Below are 21,842 nucleotides of genomic sequence, written 5' to 3' on the forward strand. Positions count from 1 at the left end.
GCCATTCAGTCAGCCCTTCTGCCTAGTTTGGGCTTAAATTTCTATAAACAGTATTAGTTCTGCCCTTTCAAATTGAAGGGTTATTCTCTTTGGTGAAAATATTAGGAGTGGGTTGTTATGACATGAAATACAGAGGGCCCTTCCCTTTTTTGTTTTGAAACTTAGCCATTATTATTCTGACTTACAATGTGTATTTTAAAATTTATATTATTTTGCAGATCTCACAAATCCATGAGGTTGAGAGGGCAGATACAATAATATACTCTATGGAGAAAACTTAGGCTCTAGAGATGGAGCAGCTCATTCAGGGTCACACTGGTGACAGCTAAGTCTTTTCAGTTACAGCCTGTGCCCTCTGACATGTTGCTTTTTCCCCTCCTCTTATCTTACATGCCCTAGTTTCAGGCCTTTGCCATTCTGGTGTTTGACCATGGCTCACAAATCTCTTCCTAATATCTATGCACTCCAGGTAAAAAGTCTGCCTGTCCTATATTTTTATACATGTCATTTTAAAGAAAGAGTTGATTAGAGCTTCTTATGTATGCACATTCATTTCTTGGATGCCTTTTTTAAAACTGAAATCACGTTTTAGTTTTACCTCTTTTTAGCATTTAATTCTTGGGAATCTTTCCTCAAGTCTAACACATGTGATAAGTAATGCATATATATGTAACTATATGCAACATTCCCTTCATTATAAATCTTGGCTGTTTTAAAAATGGTTTGAATACAGAATATTTGCATCAATTTTTGCCTTTAATTTGAAATACCAGAGTAGCTGTTCTTACTGCTTCCTTTAAAAACTACCATTGAAGTATGCAAACAGTATCAAATGTTCTACTTTGGACAAAACTAGACTTTACTGTATCAGAATACTGGAAATCCGGGCCAGGCGTGGTGGCTCACGCCTGTAATCCCAGCACTTTAGGAGGCCGAGGCGGGTGGGTCAGTTGAGGTCAGGAGTTCGAGACCAGCCTGGCCAACGTGGTAAAATCCCGTCTCTACTAAAAATACAAAAATTAGCTGGGCATGGTGGTAATCCCAGCTACTAGGGAGGCTGAGGCAGGACAATCACTTGAACCTGGGAGGCAGAGGTCGCAGTGAGCTGAGATCGCACCTCTGCACTCCAGCCCGGGCAACAGAGTGAGACTCCATCTTAAAAACAAAACAAAACAACAAAACACTGGAAATCCATTATATTCCAGTATTCAGCCACCATATCTTTCTTGTAGTCTAATACTGTATGTATGATACTGCATGTGTATTTGACTTACACGTTTGACCATCTGACCATGTTTAACAAATCTCTTGCTACACTGCAACGTCTGTTCTCCATTTGTGTTCACTCAAAGCCAAAGAAACGGTGGTGGGGAAGAAGCAAGCACTGTGGAGTCAAGATAGACCTGGGTTTGAATCCTGACTCAGCTACTATTTATTAGCTATCACTTTGCTCAAATTATTTTGACCTTTTGAGCCCCTGTCTATAGTTTTAAGACCCTATATAAAGCTCTTAGTCAAAGCAACTCAAATGTTAATTTCATCATATGTATACACCATAATGCCTTATTTAAATAAACAATCCAGTCAGTCATTACTACCACCATGTACTACATACGGTATCTACTGAAATGTGGCGTGAAGGAAACCAAAACTCATGGCGCTCCTACTCCCTCTTCAAATTTGCAGTTTACCTTCTGAGACTCAGTAACAAAACAGTATATGGGAAAATAGAAAAAAACCAGAAACAAAATAGTACATAGGGTATAATAGGAAAAGCAGAATGAACAGTACATATGGATGGAATAAGGGATCTATGCATGGAACGTGCAACTTGGGGTGGGGCACAGTGGCTCATGCTGGTAATCCCAGCCCTTTGGGAGGTGGAGGTAGGAGGGACCACTTGAGCCCAGGAGTTTGAGACCAGCCTGGGCAACATGGTGAAACCCTATCTCTACAAAAAATAAAAAAATTTAGCTGGGCATGGTTTCATGTACCTGTGGTCCCAGCAGCTCAGGAGGCTGAGGTGGGAGGATCACTGGAGCCCATGAGGTAGAGACCACAGTGAGCCATGATCACACCACTGCACTGCAGCCTGGATGACAGAGCAACACCCTGTCTCAAAAGAAAAGACAAAAGCAACCTAGGAAGATTTATACACTACTAAAAAATCCTTACATAGAAGGCTCACATATGACTTTTTTTCTTTTTCAGTTCCTGGTAACTCACAGAACATAAATACTTTAGGCAAATGCATCAGTGAAGTAAGGATTCAATCTCCTGCAGTGATAACTAGAAAGGATAACTCAGAGTTTCACTATGGATTTTTTCCAATCCCCTTAACTCATAGTAACATACCAATCATATGTTGGTGTTTCCAAAACTGATTTTGTCCAGTGGCATGCCCATGCACCCATATGCCTGCTCTCAACTCATACCCTGTTAATTTTGTTGGCAGACAACACTTAAAACTCAAACATTGACTTTCATTCTCCTCCAGATTTACTTAAGGCTGCCATGGTTTCTCTTCAGGTTGAAATATTTGGGGGTAGGTATACAATGTACCTGCACTAATGAGTATTCAAATCAGTATTGTTCTCAACAACAGATGACTAGCAATTACTCATGCTACAATCTGAACCAATTCTACATTTGGTAGATGTTCTCATGCTTGTCATTCTTTCCAGTAGCCCCAAAATTGTGTGCATACTATGTTACTTCTGAAAACCTCATTTGTTTTAAAAGTGGTTCTATTACAGAATGAGGGATCCATTTCAGTGGATGTTGTTGCAGCTACCACATACACAGAGAGCGTTAAGTGCCGTCAACTTGCAGCTACAGATCTATCTTCGTTCACTTTTACAGTGAAGGCTCTGTGTGTGAATGGATATATGTGGGTCATTACGATAAAACAGTATTAAAGGAGAAAATCTACTCCCAGATTCTTTTTGGACTACAAAGACATTAAAAGCACTAGCTTTAAAAGACCATTTATTAATCTTACGTATTTACAACTCACAAATTAAAATATCTATTACCAGTAAGTTATTTTGTTTGGAAGAGGCTTTACCTGTAATTTGTACTTTTATTTCTGATGGAAGAGAATTCCAGGTTTTTTGTTTGTTTTTTATTTTTGAGACAGAGTTTCACTCTTGTTGCCCAGGCTAGAGTACAATGGTGCAGTCTCGGCTCACTGCAACCTCCACCTCGCAGGTTCAAGTGATTCTCCTGCTTCAGCCTCCCAAGTAGCTGGATTACAGGCACCTGCCACCAAGCCCAGCTAATTTTTGTATTTTTAGTAGAGACGAGGGTTCACCATGTTGGCCAGGCTGGTCTCGAACTCCTGACCCCACAGCTGATCCACCCGCCTTGGCCTCCCAAAATGCTGGGATTACAAGCGTAAGCCACCACACCCGACCCAGGTTATCTAATTTTTACATTCTTCTTTCTAGATATTTTGAATCATAGTATCTGGCTATCTTAGGAAATTTCAATGAAAGCCCATTAACAGGCTTTCTAGAAAGTTTCCTATCTCTGAAAAGAAGGTCCTACTGACTCTCTTGGCCACTGCCACATACAGCTTCTAAATAACCTATTGTGAATAGCATATTCCAATACAAATAACGATGACATCGAGTGACTAATATCAAATGTATACCAACATTATTCCAATGGCAAAGTTTAAATATGCAACAACAATACAATAATGAAAACTAATTCATTAAATAATTGAAAACTAATTGGAATCTCTTCAAGAAACACAGTAACAGGGAATGTAGAGGCAGCACAAGGATTATTTTTGAAGAATGTATCAAAGAAATCTGACATTTAAATAACAAAAGCCCCTCCAGGCTAAATAGTTCCTTTGCACTCATTTTGTTACAGCCCAAATGAAAATATTTTAAAGCTTTATGAAAATTACCATAAATTACTTTCTCTATAACTTTTCCTGCATGGTTCTAAAATGTTCATAATGCTATAATTTATTTACTTAATTTCATATGAAGATATAAAAAATAAATATTGCCATGCATATTGTTGACATTTTAAAAACCCACAAATAACTTAAAATGCTATTTAGAGAAATTGCTCCTACATACTATTATGGAAGATTCAAGCAAGTCTGAGTTTTTATAGCGTCCTCAAACTGAAAAAGCTTCAAAATAACCGAATTTATTATTTTAGAAATAGAGATGGGGTCTCGTGCCATGTTGCCCAGGCTTGGACTTGAACTCCTGGGTTCTAGTGATTCTCCCACCTTAGCCTCCCAATGTGCTGGTATTACAGGCATGAGCAATCACCGCACCTGACCAAAACAAGCCAATTTAATGCCCTTAAATGATCAAAATGTAATATTAAGGAAAAGAAAATAATACAAGCCAAAATTGGAGTGCAAACACCTTTTTTGCTATAGGTTTTAATTTTTGAAAAGATCTGTGAACTAAAGGGAGTATTTTCCAAGGGCATGCTGGAAACAGAAAATGAAACGATAGAAATTTCCCATGTTTCTATCCTTCCTCTGGCATTGTCTTATCCTATTTGTTTCCTGAAACATCCCGTTAAGACTCTTGTGATTAAAAAGACAAAAGCAAGTATTTATAAAAGTCCATCAGTTTCCTCAGTAAAGCTGAAGTCACATACTAGAGACAGGTGGTCTGAAGGATAATTGAAGGAAGGTAGCCTGTTGGGTCCAATCTGTTCTTCAGTGAGCAGATCGAGAGCTGACCTTACATTTAGAGCATGTTTAGAATACCAGATGTAATCCAGGGTGTGCCTGCACTCCCCTGAGGTCCGGATCTTCCAGGTAGTGTATGGGGGTTCTGACTGCCCATCAGCACTCAGCAGCTTGTAGGCACTGTTCAGGTTGAGGCTGGAGGAAGCAAAGTGTTTGTAGACCTCTTCTGTTGGCTCTGCATTGAAGTCCCCACACACAATAAGGGGAATCTTGGCTCCTTGGGTGATGTTTTGCAGGTTCTGAAGGAGGTCACAGCCTTGAGCTGATCGAAACCGCTCCCAGCCAGTGCGTGCTTTTAGATGGGTGACAGCAATGCAGAACTGTCGGCCTGACTCCTTGCACTCCAGGGTCTGTGCAATGGCCACCTGGTTGGTTTTCAGTGTCATGGCTGTCAGCCTAATATTGGCACTGTTGACTAGCTTGAATCGGTTTTGAAGAAAAAATAAGGCACAGCCGTCTGGTCCATTGTTGTGTTCTACATCTAGACAAGGTGACCAGGGTTTGGGGAAAAACGTGCCTTGATAACCTAGTCTACTGAGGAGTGGTTGGAAGGTGTCAAAATAGTGGTCCACCTCTTGGAGGCACAATATATCAGGCTGGTAGGCCAGGATTTCTTCTAGGATGAGACATTTCCTTTCTTCCCATTTGAGTGCTTCAACAGGGCATTGTACAAAGTTGTCTTTGCCTTCTCCAAGAGCTGAAAAGAAAAAGCTAGTCAGTTGTCAGCTCTTACAGAACCATATACTTCAAAGTACCCAGGAGGTTTGGCATCACTCAAGACCCTCAGCCCTCAGAATGCTTCCTCTGCTTCAAATGCTTGGAGTGGTTCTCTGTCCAAACTGTATTAGCCCATCCAAACTAAGTCACCTCTCACTATGTGGATGAAGCACACAACAGATCTTTTGTTTCAGAACTATTTCATGTAACTATATTCTAGGATATCAAGATCTTCCTTAAGGAAACTGCTTTGCAGTCCCAGGGATCTAAGCTATGTCAAATGAAATAAATGTCAATTAAAAAAAAATTTTTTTTTGGTTTTCTTAAACACCAAATATTTAACGCCAAGTATTGGTTTTAACCCTGACTATTATAGACACTACTCAGAATGAATGGGACTTATTTTATGGAAAAAGAATCTAAGATTGGTAAGTCACGGAATCTCCTCTTATTTTCCAGGAAAAAAAAAAAAATGCAGGCCCTTGTTTTTCTTAAAATCTCAACTGCTATATAAAGTTGATTGACACATCTGTGTTTTAATTTGGCAGACCCAGGAAAGAAATCCTTTCTACCATAACAAAGTAACACATATATACACATACACACACGTATATATATATATTTTTTGAGACGGAGTCTCGCTCTGTCCCCCTGGCTGGAGTACAGTGGCTCAATCTCAGCTCATTACAACCTCCATCTCCCAGGTTCAAGTGATTCTCCTGCCTTAGCCTCCTGAGTAGCTGGGATTACAGGCATGCACCACCACACCCAGCTAGTTCTTTTTGTATATTTAGGAGATGGGGTTTCACCATGTTGGTCAGACTGGTCTTGAACTCCTGACCTTAGGTGATCTGCCGACCTCAGCCTGCCAAAGTGCTGGGATTACAGGCGTGAGCCACCGCGCCTGGCCACAAAGTAATAGAGAACTGAAGCAACATCATTTTGGTCTCAAGTTATATAAATGAGTATGAATAATATGGCCACAAAAATACCTAGACTCACCACCACCCACACAGAGCTGCCATTTTTTGCATAAAGTTCTGTGTTACCCAGTTTATTCACTGCAAATGGTATCGTGGTGCTATGGACTGAAAGCTGGGGGCAACAGAAAGTTTGAGGCTGTTATATTCAGCTGCCTAATAAAAGGTAGGGTCCTTCAAATTTGGATCTGCTGGGAAGTAGACAGACTTTCATTGTTCTTGGATAGTCCACAAACATGGAAGGTGTAAAGAATAAACCGTGAGTTACTTGCTTTAATTGTAAAAACCAGGTCAGGTGCAGTGGCTCATGCCTGTAATCCCAGCATTTTGGGAGGCCGAGGTGGGTAGATCACCTGAGGTCAGGAGTTCGCGACCAGCCTGACCAACATGGAGAAACCCCATTTCTACTAAAAATACAACATTAGCTGGGTGTGGTGGCGCATGCCTGTAATCCCAGCTACTCAGGAGGCTGAGGCAGGAGAATCACTTGAACCCGGGAGGCGATGGTTGCAGTGAGTTGAGATTGCGCCATTGCACTCCAGCCTGGGCAACAAGAGTCAAACTCCGTCTCAAACAACAACAACAACAACAACAACAACAACAACAACAACAACAAAAAACCCAGATGACTCCCTGTCTTAACCTCTTCTAGGAGCTCTCCATGCTGTTCTAGTGACCCTATCCTTCTACACCTCCATCTGCCCACACCTCTTCCTTCCACATACATCAGTGACCTGAGGATGTGCAGAAGCAGAAAGGCAGTCACAGCAAACTTGACTGCACAGGCACAGAAGCATCAGGCATACCTTGGGCGAGGATGTTCCACTGCATAACCCTGATAGGCGGGTGGGTACTAGGGCAATCTGTCCTCAGATCCACAAAATCCCTCTGGAACCGGGGAGGTCGGGTGTGCAGGACGGCCCTGCATTCCTCAAGAAGCTCTTTAGGATCAATGGGCTCCAGATGTTCTGGGTCAGGTGACACCAAATACTCTGGGTGCTGGGAGGCAGCGCTGCTGTTCAGTGTCTTGGCGAGAGCACTATAGAGTCTGCTTGTACCGGTTCCCATGGAACACGCTACGGAAAAGGAAATCACAATTACACATTCAGCTCCTTTTCCTGACTTCTCGCCCAGCACAACTGTAAGATAAACATTTACTGTCCACAGAAACCAGGAGCTCAACTGTTGCCATATTCATGTATAAAGTCATTTCTTTTTTTTTCTCTTTGTGAGATGGAGTTCCGCTCTTGTTGCCCAGGCTGGAGTGCAATGACGCGATCTCGGCTCACTGCAACCTCCGCCTCCCAGGTTCAAGCAATTCTCCTGCCTCAGCCTCCCAAGTAGCTGGGATTACAGGCATGCAACTTTACCCCCTGCTAATTTTGTATTTTTAGTAGAAATGGGGTTTCTCCATGTTGGTCAGGCTAATCTGGAACTCCCGACCTCAGGTGATCCACCTGCCTTGGCCTCCCGAAGTGCTGGGATTACAGGTGTGAACCACCACGCCTGGCATATAAAGCCATTTCTACAGAGGCAGAATAAAGGAGTTTCCAGGTTCCAGCTTTCTACTAGGACAGTTAATTTAAGTACTACCATTAAAACTAGTCTCTGATTAAAAATGAAAACTCATCCTTTTAAGGAAGAAATACCTTGATCTTGATGGCCTCTTCTAACCTAGGATTTGTCTTTGTAATTTATAAACCCAGTCTTAAAAAAAGAGCATGGCTTAACAAAATCTACATTCCTTTTTCTATATATCTTAATAAGAACTTAGAAGACTAGGCTGGGCATGGTGGCTCACACCTGTAATCCCAGTTCTTTGGGAGGCTGAGGTGGGTGGATCACTTGAGATCAGAAGTTCGAGACCAGCCTGGCCAACATGGCGAAACCCCGTCTCTACCAAAAATATAAAAAATTAGTCGGGTGTGGTGGTGTGTGCCTGTAATCCCAGCTACTCAGAAGGCTGAGGCAGGAGACTCGCTTGAACCAGGGGATGGTGGTTGCAGTGAGCTGAGATCACTCTACTGCGCTCCAGCCTGGGTAACATAGCAAGACTAAAAAAAAAAAAAAGACTAGTTTGTGGCTGGGTGTGGTGGCTCACACCTGTAATCCCAGTACTTTGGGAGGCCAAGGCAGGTGCATCACGAGGTCAGGAGATTGAGACCATCCTGGCTAACACGGTGAAACCCCGTCTCTACTAAAAATACAAAAAATTAGCCAGGCTTGGTGGCAGGTGCCTGTAGTCCCAGCTACTCAGGAGGCTGAGGCAGGAGAATGGCGTGAACCCGGGAGGCGGAGCTTGTAGTGAGCTGAGATCTGCCACTGCACACTCCAGCTTGGGCGACAGAGTGAGATTCCGTCTCAAAAAAAAAAGACTAGTTTGTAAGAAGTGAAATGTTAGAAAGCCCATGTTAATGTTAATCCTGGGTAAGAAATTAGGTAATAGCAGGCTGCTTGCTACCCTGGTCATTTCATCTATACAGATCTCTCTGTTGGGGAAAGTAATGGCTGGATTCTTTCCCATTTCTCTTAGATGTTAAGTGTAAATCAAGGCTTGGGCTTTCTGTAGAACTCTGAACTTCATTGAGTGGTATAGTCTATAATCTAGTATCAATTGCTGGATTTCTTAAAATCCAGAAAAGGGGCTGAGGCCAGAAGGGGTTAAGAGTAAGCTGAGTTTGGTCAGCTAACTTCCATCCAGAGCACTACCTTCTCATGAGTTGCCCACATTTCCTGGGATCCTAGAAAGACAAAGAGCAAGGAAAAATGTAGGAAGCACCAGTTACTTTGTCTTCCCGAGTAATTTTTAGTGTTTTGCTTTTTATAATTCATTAAGGAGAATGGAGCATAATCTTCAACTAATTAGCATTATGTGGCAGTTCACTTGAAAGCAGTTGATTGCTTTTAGAGGTCAACTATGTTTTATTTTCATTATAGTATAAATCAGGGGCACGTTTTACTGGGAGTAACGTCCAAGATTCTGTGTATGATAAATGCTGGTATGAGGCAATCTGGATTTCCCTCTCTTGAAAGATACAAAGTTTTCTTTATAAAATATAAACATTTTATAAATGTAAATATTATATAAAGTTTTTGTTATAAAATTTGGCAGGCTCATCAACCACATCTCAAACTAGCAGTCAATCAAATTAACTGTGGCAGGTTACAAAGGAAATTCAAATATTTACCACCAAATGTCCTTGAACATTAAGGTCAATGAGGATGCAAGCATGCTTTTTCTGTTCCTTCCTGTCTACTCAAAGTAGTTTTTCCCTCCAGTAAGAAAGCTAGACTTCGGCAAATAAACACATACTAATTTTCCCAACAAACATGGCAGGTGTGTGTGCATCCGCAAGCAAGCATGCGTTCCCACAAACACACACACACAACTGCTTCCAAACTGTTTGATTTCAATAATTTCATTTTAATTGATCTCCGCCTGAGTACATGGGTCCAAAGGAAGAAACTGTCTTCATGGCTGGCAGTATAAGTTTTGAAAGTCTTTCTTCTTGTACTTTTTTTTTTTTTTAACTTCCTGTAGGTTTTTTGGGGAAAACAAACAAAAAACAGCCAAACATCAAGTGTGGTCTCCTGATTAGCAATATCGGCATCACTTGAGATTGTGATCCCCAAACTGTTAGCTAACATGTCCCAGGGAACCACAGCAAACTCCCAGGGACACCATGGTATATTTTATATTTTACATGTGAAATAAACAGTGACGTTTGACACCTATCAGGCTCCGGGCACAGTACTAGCTTGATGTAGAACTGTTTCAATAGGACTGCCCTACAGTCCTTTGCCTTTATCTTTGCCAAGCTGAGTTTTAGGGTGGTTATATGAAAAAACTACCATTTACAAAAGTGAATGTGGAGAAAGAAGGATGATAGTGTCCAATGGGAGTCAAACATTTGAGGAGTATGTGAAATCAGAAAAGCAATCCTGAACCACACTCCTTCTAAAAATTTAGAAAAACCAATTTCACATGAAGAGAATAAAGAATAGAACAGTATCAGACAGTGAAAGCATGCCAGAAACATGTGCCCAGGAAGCAAATCAAACTGCATCCTATTGCAGAGTGAGCTAAGTCTTTAAGAATATGATACAAGGCTGGGCGTGGTGGCTCAGGCCTATAATCCCAGCACTTTGGGAGGCTGAGGCAGGCAGATCATGAGATCAGGAGATCAAGATCATCTTGGCTAAGTCGGTGAAACCCCATCTCTACTAAAAAAATACAAAAAAAAAATTAGCCAGGCATGATGGCATGCACCTGTAATCCCAGCTACTCTGAAGGCTGAGGCAGGAGAATGGCGTGAACCCGGGAGGTAGAGCTTGTAGTGAGCTGAGTTCATGCCACTGCACTCCAGCCTGGGTGACAGAGCGAGACTCTGTCTCAAAGAAAAAAAAGAAAAGAAAAGAAAAGAAAACGATACAAGAGGCCGGGCGTGGTGGCTCATGCCTGTAATCCTAGCACTTTTTGGGAGGCTGAAGCGGGTGTATCACCTGAGGTCAGGAGTTCGAGATCAGCCTGGCCAACACAGCAAAACCCTATCTCTACTGAAAAGGCAAAAATCAGCCAGACATGGTGGTGGACGCCTGTAATCCCTGCTACTCGGGAGGCTGAGGCAGGAGAATCGCTTGAGCCGGGAGGAGGAGGTTCCAGTGAGCCGAGATGGTGCCATTCCACTCCAGCCTGGGCAATAGAGCAAGGCTTCGTCAAAAAAAAAGAAGACGTGAAAGAATAACCTAAATCAGAATTAGAAAACTCTGAAATGAGACACCAAAAAGAATTAGCAATAAAAATTAAAAAGAAATGAGAAAAAGATCAGAGTCAAACTAAGGGTTGCATTTGTTTTAAATAAAAGGGAGAAAGTGACAAATACTAAAAATGAGCAAAGACCCAAAATATGAGTAATAGCAGTTCTTATAGATGAAGACCAACGAAAGGGAGCAAAATAAACCAAGAAAACTTTTAAAAACAAGAAAACTTTTAAAAACAAGACAATACTTAAAAAGTAGATATTGAAAAAAACACATTGCAAACTTTAGTATCAACCCAGAATGACCAACACCAAGTGGACTATTAAAAAAAAAATCAGATTATCATCAGACTTCAACTGCAATGTTTTATGTGAGAAGAAAATGAAGTAACATATTTAACATACATAAAGTGTAAGCCAAGGATTTTATATCCAGCAAAACTAGAATATTGTCTCCAAGAGCCCCTTATGAGGAATCTACTAGTGCAAGGATTGGTGCTTTTGTACAGTCCTCAAGCTAAGAATGGCTTTTTTTTTTTTTTTTTAAATAGGAGTCTCACTATGTTGCCCAGGCTGGTCTCAAACTCCTGAGCTCAAGCCATCCTCCCATCTCAGCCCTGCAAAGTGCTGGGATTACAGGCATGAGCCACCACACCCGACAAGCTAAGAATGACCTTTACATTTAAAAAATGTGTTAAGTACACACACACACTCACGAATACATTAACAGGACCATTTTTGGCCCACAGAGCCTAAATATTTACTATGCAGCCTTCTTCAAAAGAAATGGGCCATACCTAGAACTAGGGAACAAGCTTCAGACCAAAATGACCAGAAACATTGGTATAAGAACTGGTGCAGAGCACTAAACATAGAGCTACTTAGCAAATCAATTCTAAAGGAGACTTTCAGGGAGAATTCAGTATGTAGCAGCCATAGGGCCCAACAATGACACGAAGATTTAATACCCCCAAAAAGGAGGTGGCAGGATGAGAAAAGCATCTTCAATTTAAAAATGATAAACTTTTTCCATAAGTTTCATTGTAGCGATAATTAGCAATTATGACTAAGTGATCATAATTAGTAGTGGTGATATTTGCACTGCCATTCTGAGACTGCTGTGCATATATGAGATGAATCAAATGCAGTCTATCATTCCCTGTTGTCTTTTGGGGGATCTAGTTTTTGAAATGCATTTAATAGGCTGTTAGATACAATTCTCAAGGAAAACATTCTTGTTAAAGCCAGCTCATTTTGAACCAGTAGCAGTTATCAAATCTGGTCATCTACTTTATTTGGCCTCAGAGCCTCTTGGTGGTTTTCAACAGAAGACTAAGCTTTTGTGAGATGCAGGATATACTGCAGCATGGCCAAATTCTCAGGCCTCAAAAGAGCAATTCTAGTCCCAGTTCTATGACTATTTAGCTGTGCCACAACTCTCTAGACCTACTTATCTAACTTTTAAAAATTTATTTAATTTATTTATTTATTTGAGATAGAGTCTCGCTCCATCACTAGGCTGGAGTGCAGTGGTGTGATCTCGGCTCACTGCAACCTCCATCTCCCAGGCTCAAGTGATTCTCCTGCCTCAGCCTCCCGAGTAGTTGGGACTACAGGCGTGTTCCACCACGCCCCACTAATTTTTGTATTTTTAGTCGAGACAGAGTTTCACCATGTTAGCAGGCTGGTCACAAACTCCTGACCTCAAGTGATCCACCCACCTTGGCCTCCCAAAGTGCTGAGATTACAGGCGTGAGCCACCGCACGCAGCCTTTTTTTTTTTTCCAAAGGGCCTGTTTTTTGTAAGGGCCTCACTCTGTTACCCAGGCTGGAATGCCACTGCAGCCGCAACTCCTGGGCTCAAGCCATCCTCCCACCTCAGCCTCCCGAGTAGCTGAGACTGCAGGTGCACACCACCATACCCAACCAAGATCTGCTTACTTCTCTTTAAAATGAGGGCTTACGTGATCTTAATTTTCCAAGATCAGGTGGAAAAGGCATCTGGGTTAGAACAGGGGAAACTTTTCAAATCTGTGTTCCTATGTTCCTCATCCCTACTGTTTGCACTAGAGACACGTATCTTCCTATTAATAAAAGTTGGGCCAGGCGGGGTGGCTCACACCTGTAATCCTAGCACTTTCAGAGGCTGAGGCGGGAGGTTCCCTGGAGTCCAGGAGTTCGAGGCCAGCCTGGACAACACAGTGAGAGGGACCCTGTCTCTACAAAAATAAAAAAATAATAATAATTATTAAAAAAGATATTTCATTCAGAATTTCTATTCTCGTATTTCAAAAACAATGAATAATTCTTGTCAGGTGTGATAACACTACTCATATATGGAATAATACACTGCAATTTGCCTTTCAAGTTTTATTGGCATAGCCCTTTTGCCCTTGTTTCGCGGTAGATGAATTCATCTGAGAAAGATATCATTAGGCTACATTTTGAATAAGAGCCTAGGTAGAGAGGAATCATTAGGAAGTGTTTACTACAGTCTTGTCTCTGCCCCCTTAGACCTTACAGGAAACCCGAAGATATTCCCCAAGGTGGACTCATGCAACACTGCCTGCCAGAGTATTTAACCACAACATGACACAGGACAAGCCCTCTAATACTAAAGTACCTGGGAAACATTAGTCTGTTGCATAATGATCATGAAGTTAGGACAGAGAGATACAGATGGTCCTGAAAGACATTTCCACTCATCCACCCTTGTTCTAGACAGCTTACTGAGGCACTCCCCTGTGCCAGGCTGTTCTGTGCTCCCTGCAATTTGAGTTATGCCAATAAAATATGTGCTGATATTTTCCCTTAAAAAATTAGCAAGTATTTGGGGAAAGATTAATACTCGTGAATTCGTGAGAGAAAAACTGAGTGCTAACTATGCAGAATCACTAGGGTATAATAAGAGTTAAAACAATCAGGATGGATAAGACTAACTAGAAAAGGACTTCAAAAAAATAGGATTTAGATATGAAGCTCTAATTTGTGACAAGTATACCACTTGGCCCACCATGGGTAGCCACTCTCATCTTCTGCCCCACTCAAACCACAGACACAAATGGTTGTTCATTCATTTTTTTGTCAAATCTTTGAGTTGGAACCAGGCACAGTCGCTCACACTTATAATTCCAGCTACTCAGGAGGCTGAGGCAGGAGGCTCACTTGAGGCCAAGAGTTTGAGGCCAGCCTGGGCAACATAGCAAGACTCTGTCTCTCTAGAGAAAAAAAATTAAGTATCTCTCTAGAAAAAAAAAAAAAAAAGTTTGAGTGCCTACTGTGTACCAGACACTACCCTGGAGATATATCACTGAGCAAAACAGATGAGTATCTCTGCCCTCATGGAGCTTCTGTTCTTTGTAGTGGGGACAGACAAACAAGATCCTGTATACAAACACACACACATGTATATATATATATATATCTGTGTAGTCTGTCATATAATGAAAAGTGCTTTGGAGAAAAATAAAGGGAAAAGGTGGAATAGGGAATGCTTGTGGGCAGGGAGCTGTTATTGGATATGTGACACTTACGGAGGCCTCGCCAAAAGATGGAATTTGAGCAGACACTGGGAAGGGGTAAGGAAATAGTCTCACTGGAGACCTGATAGAACATTCCAAGCAGAGGGAACAGCAAGTGCAAAACCCCTGAGGAACATGTGTAGCAAGCTTGATAAACAGAGGGGATTATGGTGGTGTGAACAGTCTGAATAAAAGGAGATGAGGTCAGAGAAAAAGCAGTGAGAGGGAGCAGATCAGGTAGGGCCTTGCTGGTCTATCTAAACCAGTTAAATGGCATAACTCAATTGGCCTTTATCAGAGATGGAAACAGCTGGAGACTTCTACTCAAGAGGAGAATCTGATTGACATTTTAAAAATATCACTGGTTGATATATTTAAAATACACTACACTACAGGAACATAGGGCAGATAGGACGAAACTCATTTGAGGAAATGTACAATAATCTAGGCAAGAGATGGCAGGGGTGAACTGGGGGCAGCAGTGAAAGTGGTTGGATTCTCAATAAATCTAAAGTTGGATCCAACAAGTTTTGATAACTTGGATGTGATTTGTGACAAAGAGCAGTCAAAAAGGAGCCTGAAGGCTGGGTGTGGTGGCTCATGCCTGTAATCAAAACACTGCCTTGGGAGGCCAAGGCAGGAGGATCGCTTAGGGTCAGGAGTTCGAGATCAGACTGGGCAACACTGGCAGCCCCCGTCTCTACAACAAAACAAAACAGAACAAAAAACAAATTAACCAGGTGTAGTGGTGTGCATCGGTAGTCCCAGCTATTCGGGAGGCTGAACTGGGTTGCTTGAGCCCAGGAGATCGAGGCTGCAGTGAGTTATGATCATGCCACTGCACTCCAGCCTGGGTGATGGAGCAAGACCCTATGTATCTCTTTTTTTTTTTTTTGAGACGGAGGAGTCTCGCTCTGTCGCCCAGGCTGGAGTGCAGTGGCGCGATCTCGGCTCACTGCAAGCTCCGCCTCCCGGGTTTACGCCATTCTCCTGCCTCAGCCTCCCGAGTAGCTGGGACTACAGGCGCCCGCCATCTCGCCCGGCTAGTTTTTTGTATTTTATAGTAGAGACGGGGTTTCACCGTGTAGACCAGGATGGTCTCGATCTCCTGACCTCGTGATCCGCCCGTCTCGGCCTCCCAAAGTGCTGGGATTACAGGCTTGAGCCACCGCGCCCGGCCTGTATCTCTTAAAAAAAAAAAAAAAAAAAAAAAAAAGTGTCCACAGTTTCCAGCTGAGCGACCAGAAGGATAGAATTGCCAACTACAGTGGTTAGGAAGACTTGACAGGGTTTACAGAAAATAGGAGTTCAACAATTAGATGACTGGCATTCAGGAGAGAGTTACAAACTGGAAACAAACACTGAGAGATATTAATGTACAGAAAAGACTGAATTGAGTTAGAAAGGAGATCAAAGGATTGAGATCTGGGAAATCTGCAAAAGCAACATGAAATGACGTGGCCAGAGAAGGAGAACATGAGCTGGGCACAGTGGCTCACGCCTGTAATCCCAACACTCTGGGAGGCTAAGGTGGGCAGATCACTTGAGCCGAGGAGTTTGAGACCAGCCTAGGCAACATGATGAGCATGCTTTTTGTGTCTCTACAAAAAACACAAAAATTAGCTGGGTGTGGTGGCATGTGCCTGTAGTCCCAGCTTCTTGAGGGGCTGAGGAGGGAGGATCACTTGAGCCCAGGTGTTTGAAGCTGCAGTGAACTGTGAACACGCCACTGCACTCCAGCCTGGGTGACACAGCAAGACCCTGTCACAACAACAACAACACAGCAAACAAACCAGGACTAGGGAATTAATAACAAAGTAAATACTAGATAGACTTTACATATTATTTTTATACTTATGGCACAGTGCCAAGGCTTACTAAGAACTACCTAGGGACTATAATATAGTAAGTCTACATATTTAAATTTGTAAACTAAAGAAGACTGAAGATTAAGGGGCACCTTTCTCTTCTCCTCACTTTATTATGGTTTGAATGCATGTCCCCCAAAGGTCATGTATTAGAAACTTGATCCCCAAAGCAGCAGTGTTGGGAGCTGGGCAATGGGAGGTGTCTGGGTCATGAGGGCATGGCTCTCATCAATGGCTTAATACCAATATGGTGGTGGGGGAGACACAGTGCTGTTGCAGGGGTGGGGGGTTTCTTATAAAAGGGCGAGTTCAGCCCTCTCTTGCCCTTCTACCTTCAGCCATGGCATGACACAGCAACAAGGCCCTTACCAGATGCCAGCCCTTTGACTGAACTTCCCAGCCTCCTGAACTTTAACTATATTTTCAGTTCTCATCACAATCCTAGGAAGCAGATACTCTTATTATGCCAATTTCAAATAAGGGAATACCCTGTAATCCTAGAACTTTGGGAGGCTGAGGTGGGTGGATCATTTAAATCCAGGAGTTTGAGAGTAGCCTGGGCAACATAGAGAGATCCTTTTCTAGACGTAATTAAAAAAAGAAAAAATTAGCTGGGCATGGTGGCATGTGCCTGTGGCTAGGGCAGGAGGATCACCTGAGCCCGGGAGGTGGAGGTTGCAGTGAACCATGATTGCACCACTGCACTCCAGCTCTCAAACAAACAAAAAACAAAAAACAAAATGAGAGAATAACTGAGTAAAACATCTCATTGTTTCTTACCTACTTTAAGAAACAACTTAACATTCCCCTTGTTTTTTTTGGAGACAGGGTCCCACTCCATTGCCCAGGCTGGAGCTCTCTGCATCCTCTAACTTCTGGGCTCAGGCAATCCTCCCGCCTCAGCCTAAGCAGCTGGGATTAGAGGTATATGCCACCAACCCCGGCTAATTGAATTTTTTTTTTTTTTGTAGAGACAGGGGTATCACTTTGTTTCCAGGCTGGTCTTGAACTCTTGGCTTCAAGCAATCCTCTCAGCTCAGCCTCTCAAAGTGTTGTGATTACAGGCATTAGCCACCATACCCGGCCTAACATTCAACATTTTGGAGATGGAGTCTCACTCTGTCGCCCAGGCTGGAGTGCAATGGCGCAGTCTCAGCTCACTGCAACCTCTGCCCCTCACCTAGTTCAAGCGATTCTCCTGCCTCAGTCTCCTGAGTAGCTGGGATTACAGTGGCATGCCACCACACCTGGCTAATTTTTATATATTTAGTAGAGATGGGGTTTTACCATGTTGGCTAAGCTGGTCTTGAACTCCTGACCTCAAGTGATCCACCCACCTTGGCCTCCCAAAGTGCTGGGATTACAGGTGTGAGCCACCACACCTGGCCACATTCACCTTTTTTTGTTTTGGAGACGGAGTTTCGCTCTGTTGTCCTAGCTGGAGTGCAGTGGCACGATCTTGGCTCACTGCAACCTCCGCCTCCCAGGTTCAAGCAATTCTCCAGCCTCAGCCTCCCAAGTAGCTGGGACTACAGGTGCACGCCACCACACTCAGCTAATTCACATTCACTTTTTAATTTTTGAGTGTCAAGCATTAAAAAAAAAAAAAAAAATTCCTTTCATACATAAATACATGTTGATTTCCAGGATTTCAAACCATCTACTTAAGTTTTATGCCTTAATAGGAGTTGCTATTCAGGACTTTAAATAAAGATTTTCAAACATTCATAATAGCTCAATATTCAAAGCTTATTTCCTAAGGCTAGACAGCACAAATAATTCACCCACGTGGCAAGTAAGACACTGAAAAGGACCAAATCTTGACAAAACCTCTGCTGAACTCTTTGGCACTCAAATTGGCTTCGGGTCTAATTTTATGTGTTTGGAAATTTTGGATTTGATTCCACACGTATTTGGCTTCTGCTCACAATTCACTTTTCACAGACACAGTAATTCTCCTTTCATTTTTGTATTAAAAAAGAAGTTTAAAAAATAGGGACGAGATCTCACTAAGTTGCCCAGGCTGGCTTCAAACTCCTGGCCTTCAGTGATCTTTCCACCTCAGCCTCCCAAGGTGTTGGGATTGGGCGTGAGCCACTGCAATGGGCCAGCCATCATTCTCAATGCAACACACAAATTACAGAATTCATACAGTTAACAGGCACATCAAAATAGCTTTATCTCTTCTGCCTAGTGTCCATTTAGCAACATCACTCCATCCCCTGTCACCGACTAATTCTTTAAGCACATTTTTACATACATTTAGAACTGGATGTCTCAATTTCTTGTACCACTATTATTAAGACCTCACTGCTATTTTACTGTATAAGAATATAACTCTTCTTACCTTTATAAACAGCCTTTAAAGAACTGCCAGAGAATTCAGATTATTTAGATTTCTGAAATACAGTAGTAGTATGTGAACTCCCATTTGGTAATACCTTTACTTTCCTAAAAAACACAAGTGGGAGGCTGGGCGCGGTAGCTCACATCTGTAATCCCAGCACTTTGGGAGCCCAAGGTGGGTGGATCACCTGAAGTCAGGAGTTCGAGGCCAGCCTGACGAACATGGTGAAACCCCATCTCTACTGAAAATACAAAAATTAGCCAGGCATGATGGCAGGTGCCTGTACTCCTAGCTACTTGGGAGGCTGAGGCAGGAGAATTGCTTGAACCTGGAAGGCGGAGGTTGCAGTGAGCCAAGATCGCACCACTGCACTCCAGCCTGGGCAACAAGAGCGAGACTTCCTCTAAAAAAAAAAAAAAAAGAAAAAAAAAAAAAAAAAACCCACAGGTGGGCTAATCACAAATATATTTGAATATATGTACACCCTTAATACTACCAATTACTACACACTTCTAAAGCAATCAGGCAGATCACAATTCAAGTTCCTAAGAGTGCTGACCATAAGGAAAACGGTCGGGCTGTAATTAAACGCCTTCACATTAATAATTTTAGAATGCTGGATGACGACCCCAACAGTCGAGACCCAAACTGACTGGGCCCACCATTCCAAGCACTCCTAACAGCACTCAGGAATCACTCAGGGCCGACCGCCCTCCACAGCTCCACACAGGGTTCCTTCCTCGGGCTGCCCAGCAACTGCCTGTTCTAGGCTTTGCCCAAACCATTCAGCGTCTAATTACTTCTCTCACAGTTTACGTTTAGTATCTTGAAACGGTGGCCTGGCAAAAACCCTGATTAAAAACCAAGCAAAAGCCAGGATTATCTTGAGTACGCACCTGGGAAGCTATGGAAGTTGATCAACCTCCGCCCGAGGAAACCTTGAAGCACACACAACACAAAAACTGTAAGCCATCAACGGCACAGGAAGGCATCCCTGAAACAGCAATCCAATGCTGCCATCTACTGGCCACGCGTGTTGAACACAAAACTAAGCTAATTTAGCAGCTGATTTTCATTAGCCTTCTTAGAGTAGGTTCCAGAATACCTGGCCATCTTCAATACAAACGAGAATTCACACAAGATAACCACCAACTTTAAAGCAGCCTGGATGTTGGATATACAATATATTTATTTAATATATATTGAAGGAATCAATAAAGATTCACAGCAACCAGGCCTAGCTCTATGGATCAACCAATGGCTCTCCTTTTCTTATACCTGGCCCATTTTTCCTACTTAGAGTACCCTTGGATATTTGAACTACAACCTCTGTCCTTTACTCATGAGACTTTAAGCCTCCCAAGGGCAGGGGCTGTTTCCCTTATTTACCATTTCCCCCAGGATCCAGTCCAGTGATTTAAACAATTAATAAAAGATGGCAAGTGACAGCAAAGTACCAAGAAATTCTGTCAGACACTGATGGAGGACCACCTTTTATTGGTGGAGCATTTTATGGTATACCAAGCATTTTTAATTGCTGTAACCAGTTACCTGCTCAAGAACCCATTGGTCATTATTTACACCACTTTATAGATAAGAACACTAAAGTTCAGAAGTGTAAATGAGGTCCTAAGTTACCATTAAACGTAACTCTGGGCCAGGCGTGGTGGCTCACGCCTGTAATCTCAGCACTGTGGAAGGGCAAGGCAGGTGGATCACCTGAGGTCAGGAGACCAGCCTGGCCAACATGGCCAACAACCCTGTCTCTACTAAAAATACAAAAAAATTAGCTGGCTTGGTGGCAGGTGCCTGTAATCCCAGCTACTCAGGAGGCTGAGGTTCATAAGAATCGCTTGAACCTGGGAGGCAGAGGTTGCAGTGAGCAAAGATTGCGCCACTGCACTCCAGCCTGGGCGACAGAAGCAAGACTGTCTCAAAAAAAAAAAAAAAAAAAAAAAAAAAAGTATCTTTCTAAATTTTTGTGAAACTTTGGTGTGCACCCATCAGCAAGAAAAGCAAAACTCAAACAGTGTGACATGTCCCCTGAAGGTCCACCTGGCAAATGAATGAAGTTACCTTCAAATTTTACATGATGTGGGCTTGTATGACATGAATTTCCAGATCCTAGAGACTGGATTTTAAGTGCCAATTTAGGCAGAAGGATCGCTTGAGCCTAAGAACTTGAGACCAGCCTGGGCAATGTAGTGAGACCCCATCGCTATTAATTTTAAAATAAAAACAAACTAAGTGCCAAGTTAAGAAGATATTACTGTGTGGTAGAAATCAAATATTTTAGTTAGTGACCGACCAGGCTCCAAGTCTGTTACTGAGTGCCACTGACTAAATGTGACAGGCCTGCCTCAAGTACTGACCCTTATAGCTGAAGCCTCAGCTCTCCTCAAGAAGTTTGGCCTGTGGTTCAGCAGAGGCAAGAAAGTCTTAAAGCAAGGACTCAAATTAGGCTATCTGAATTCAAATCGTGGCTCCACTTTTTATTAATAGGATCCTGGATAACTTATTTACCTCTCTGCTTCTTCATTATCTTCTTCATATGGGTAAGTTTAACCTACTTTATTTGGTTAGTGTGAGGATTAATTGAGTTAAACTAGAGGTACTTGGCACATCCTAAGTGATTAGCTAAATGTTAGCTATTCTGTTTCATTCTGGAAAACTCACTTTTTTCCTAAGCATAAAGAGAAGGCTATTATTCAGCTGGGCGTGGTGGCTCACGCCTGTAATCCCAGCACTTTGGGAGGCCAAGGTGGGTGGATCACTTGAGGTCAGGAGTTTGAGACCAGCCTGACCAACACGGTGAAACCCCGTCTCCATTGAAAATACAAAAATTAGCTGGGCATGGTGGTGGGTGCCTGTAATCTCAGCTGTTTGGGAGGCTGAGACAGGAGAATTGCTTGAACCC

At 42.5% G+C, this 21,842-nt stretch overlaps 1 protein-coding gene across 1 annotated transcript in view; it reads right to left on the reverse strand.

The window, feature by feature from the left end:
• Positions 1 to 2,899: 2,899 nt before the first annotated feature.
• The window catches only part of NOCT (nocturnin), a 33,299-nt gene continuing 14,356 nt past the window's right edge, over positions 2,900 to 21,842 (reverse strand). Inside the window, exons 2-3 of the mRNA XM_023226029.2 lie at positions 7,236 to 7,505; positions 2,900 to 5,429 (exon numbers count right to left, since the gene is read on the reverse strand). Coding sequence (XP_023081797.1) covers positions 4,594 to 5,429; positions 7,236 to 7,505 — 1,106 coding nt within the window. The 3' untranslated portion in view covers positions 2,900 to 4,593. The remainder of the gene's footprint in view (positions 5,430 to 7,235; positions 7,506 to 21,842) is intronic.

This window comes from Piliocolobus tephrosceles, chromosome 3, assembly GCF_002776525.5.
Source record: "Piliocolobus tephrosceles isolate RC106 chromosome 3, ASM277652v3, whole genome shotgun sequence".
In the NCBI taxonomy this organism is placed as follows: Eukaryota; Metazoa; Chordata; class Mammalia; order Primates; family Cercopithecidae; genus Piliocolobus; species Piliocolobus tephrosceles.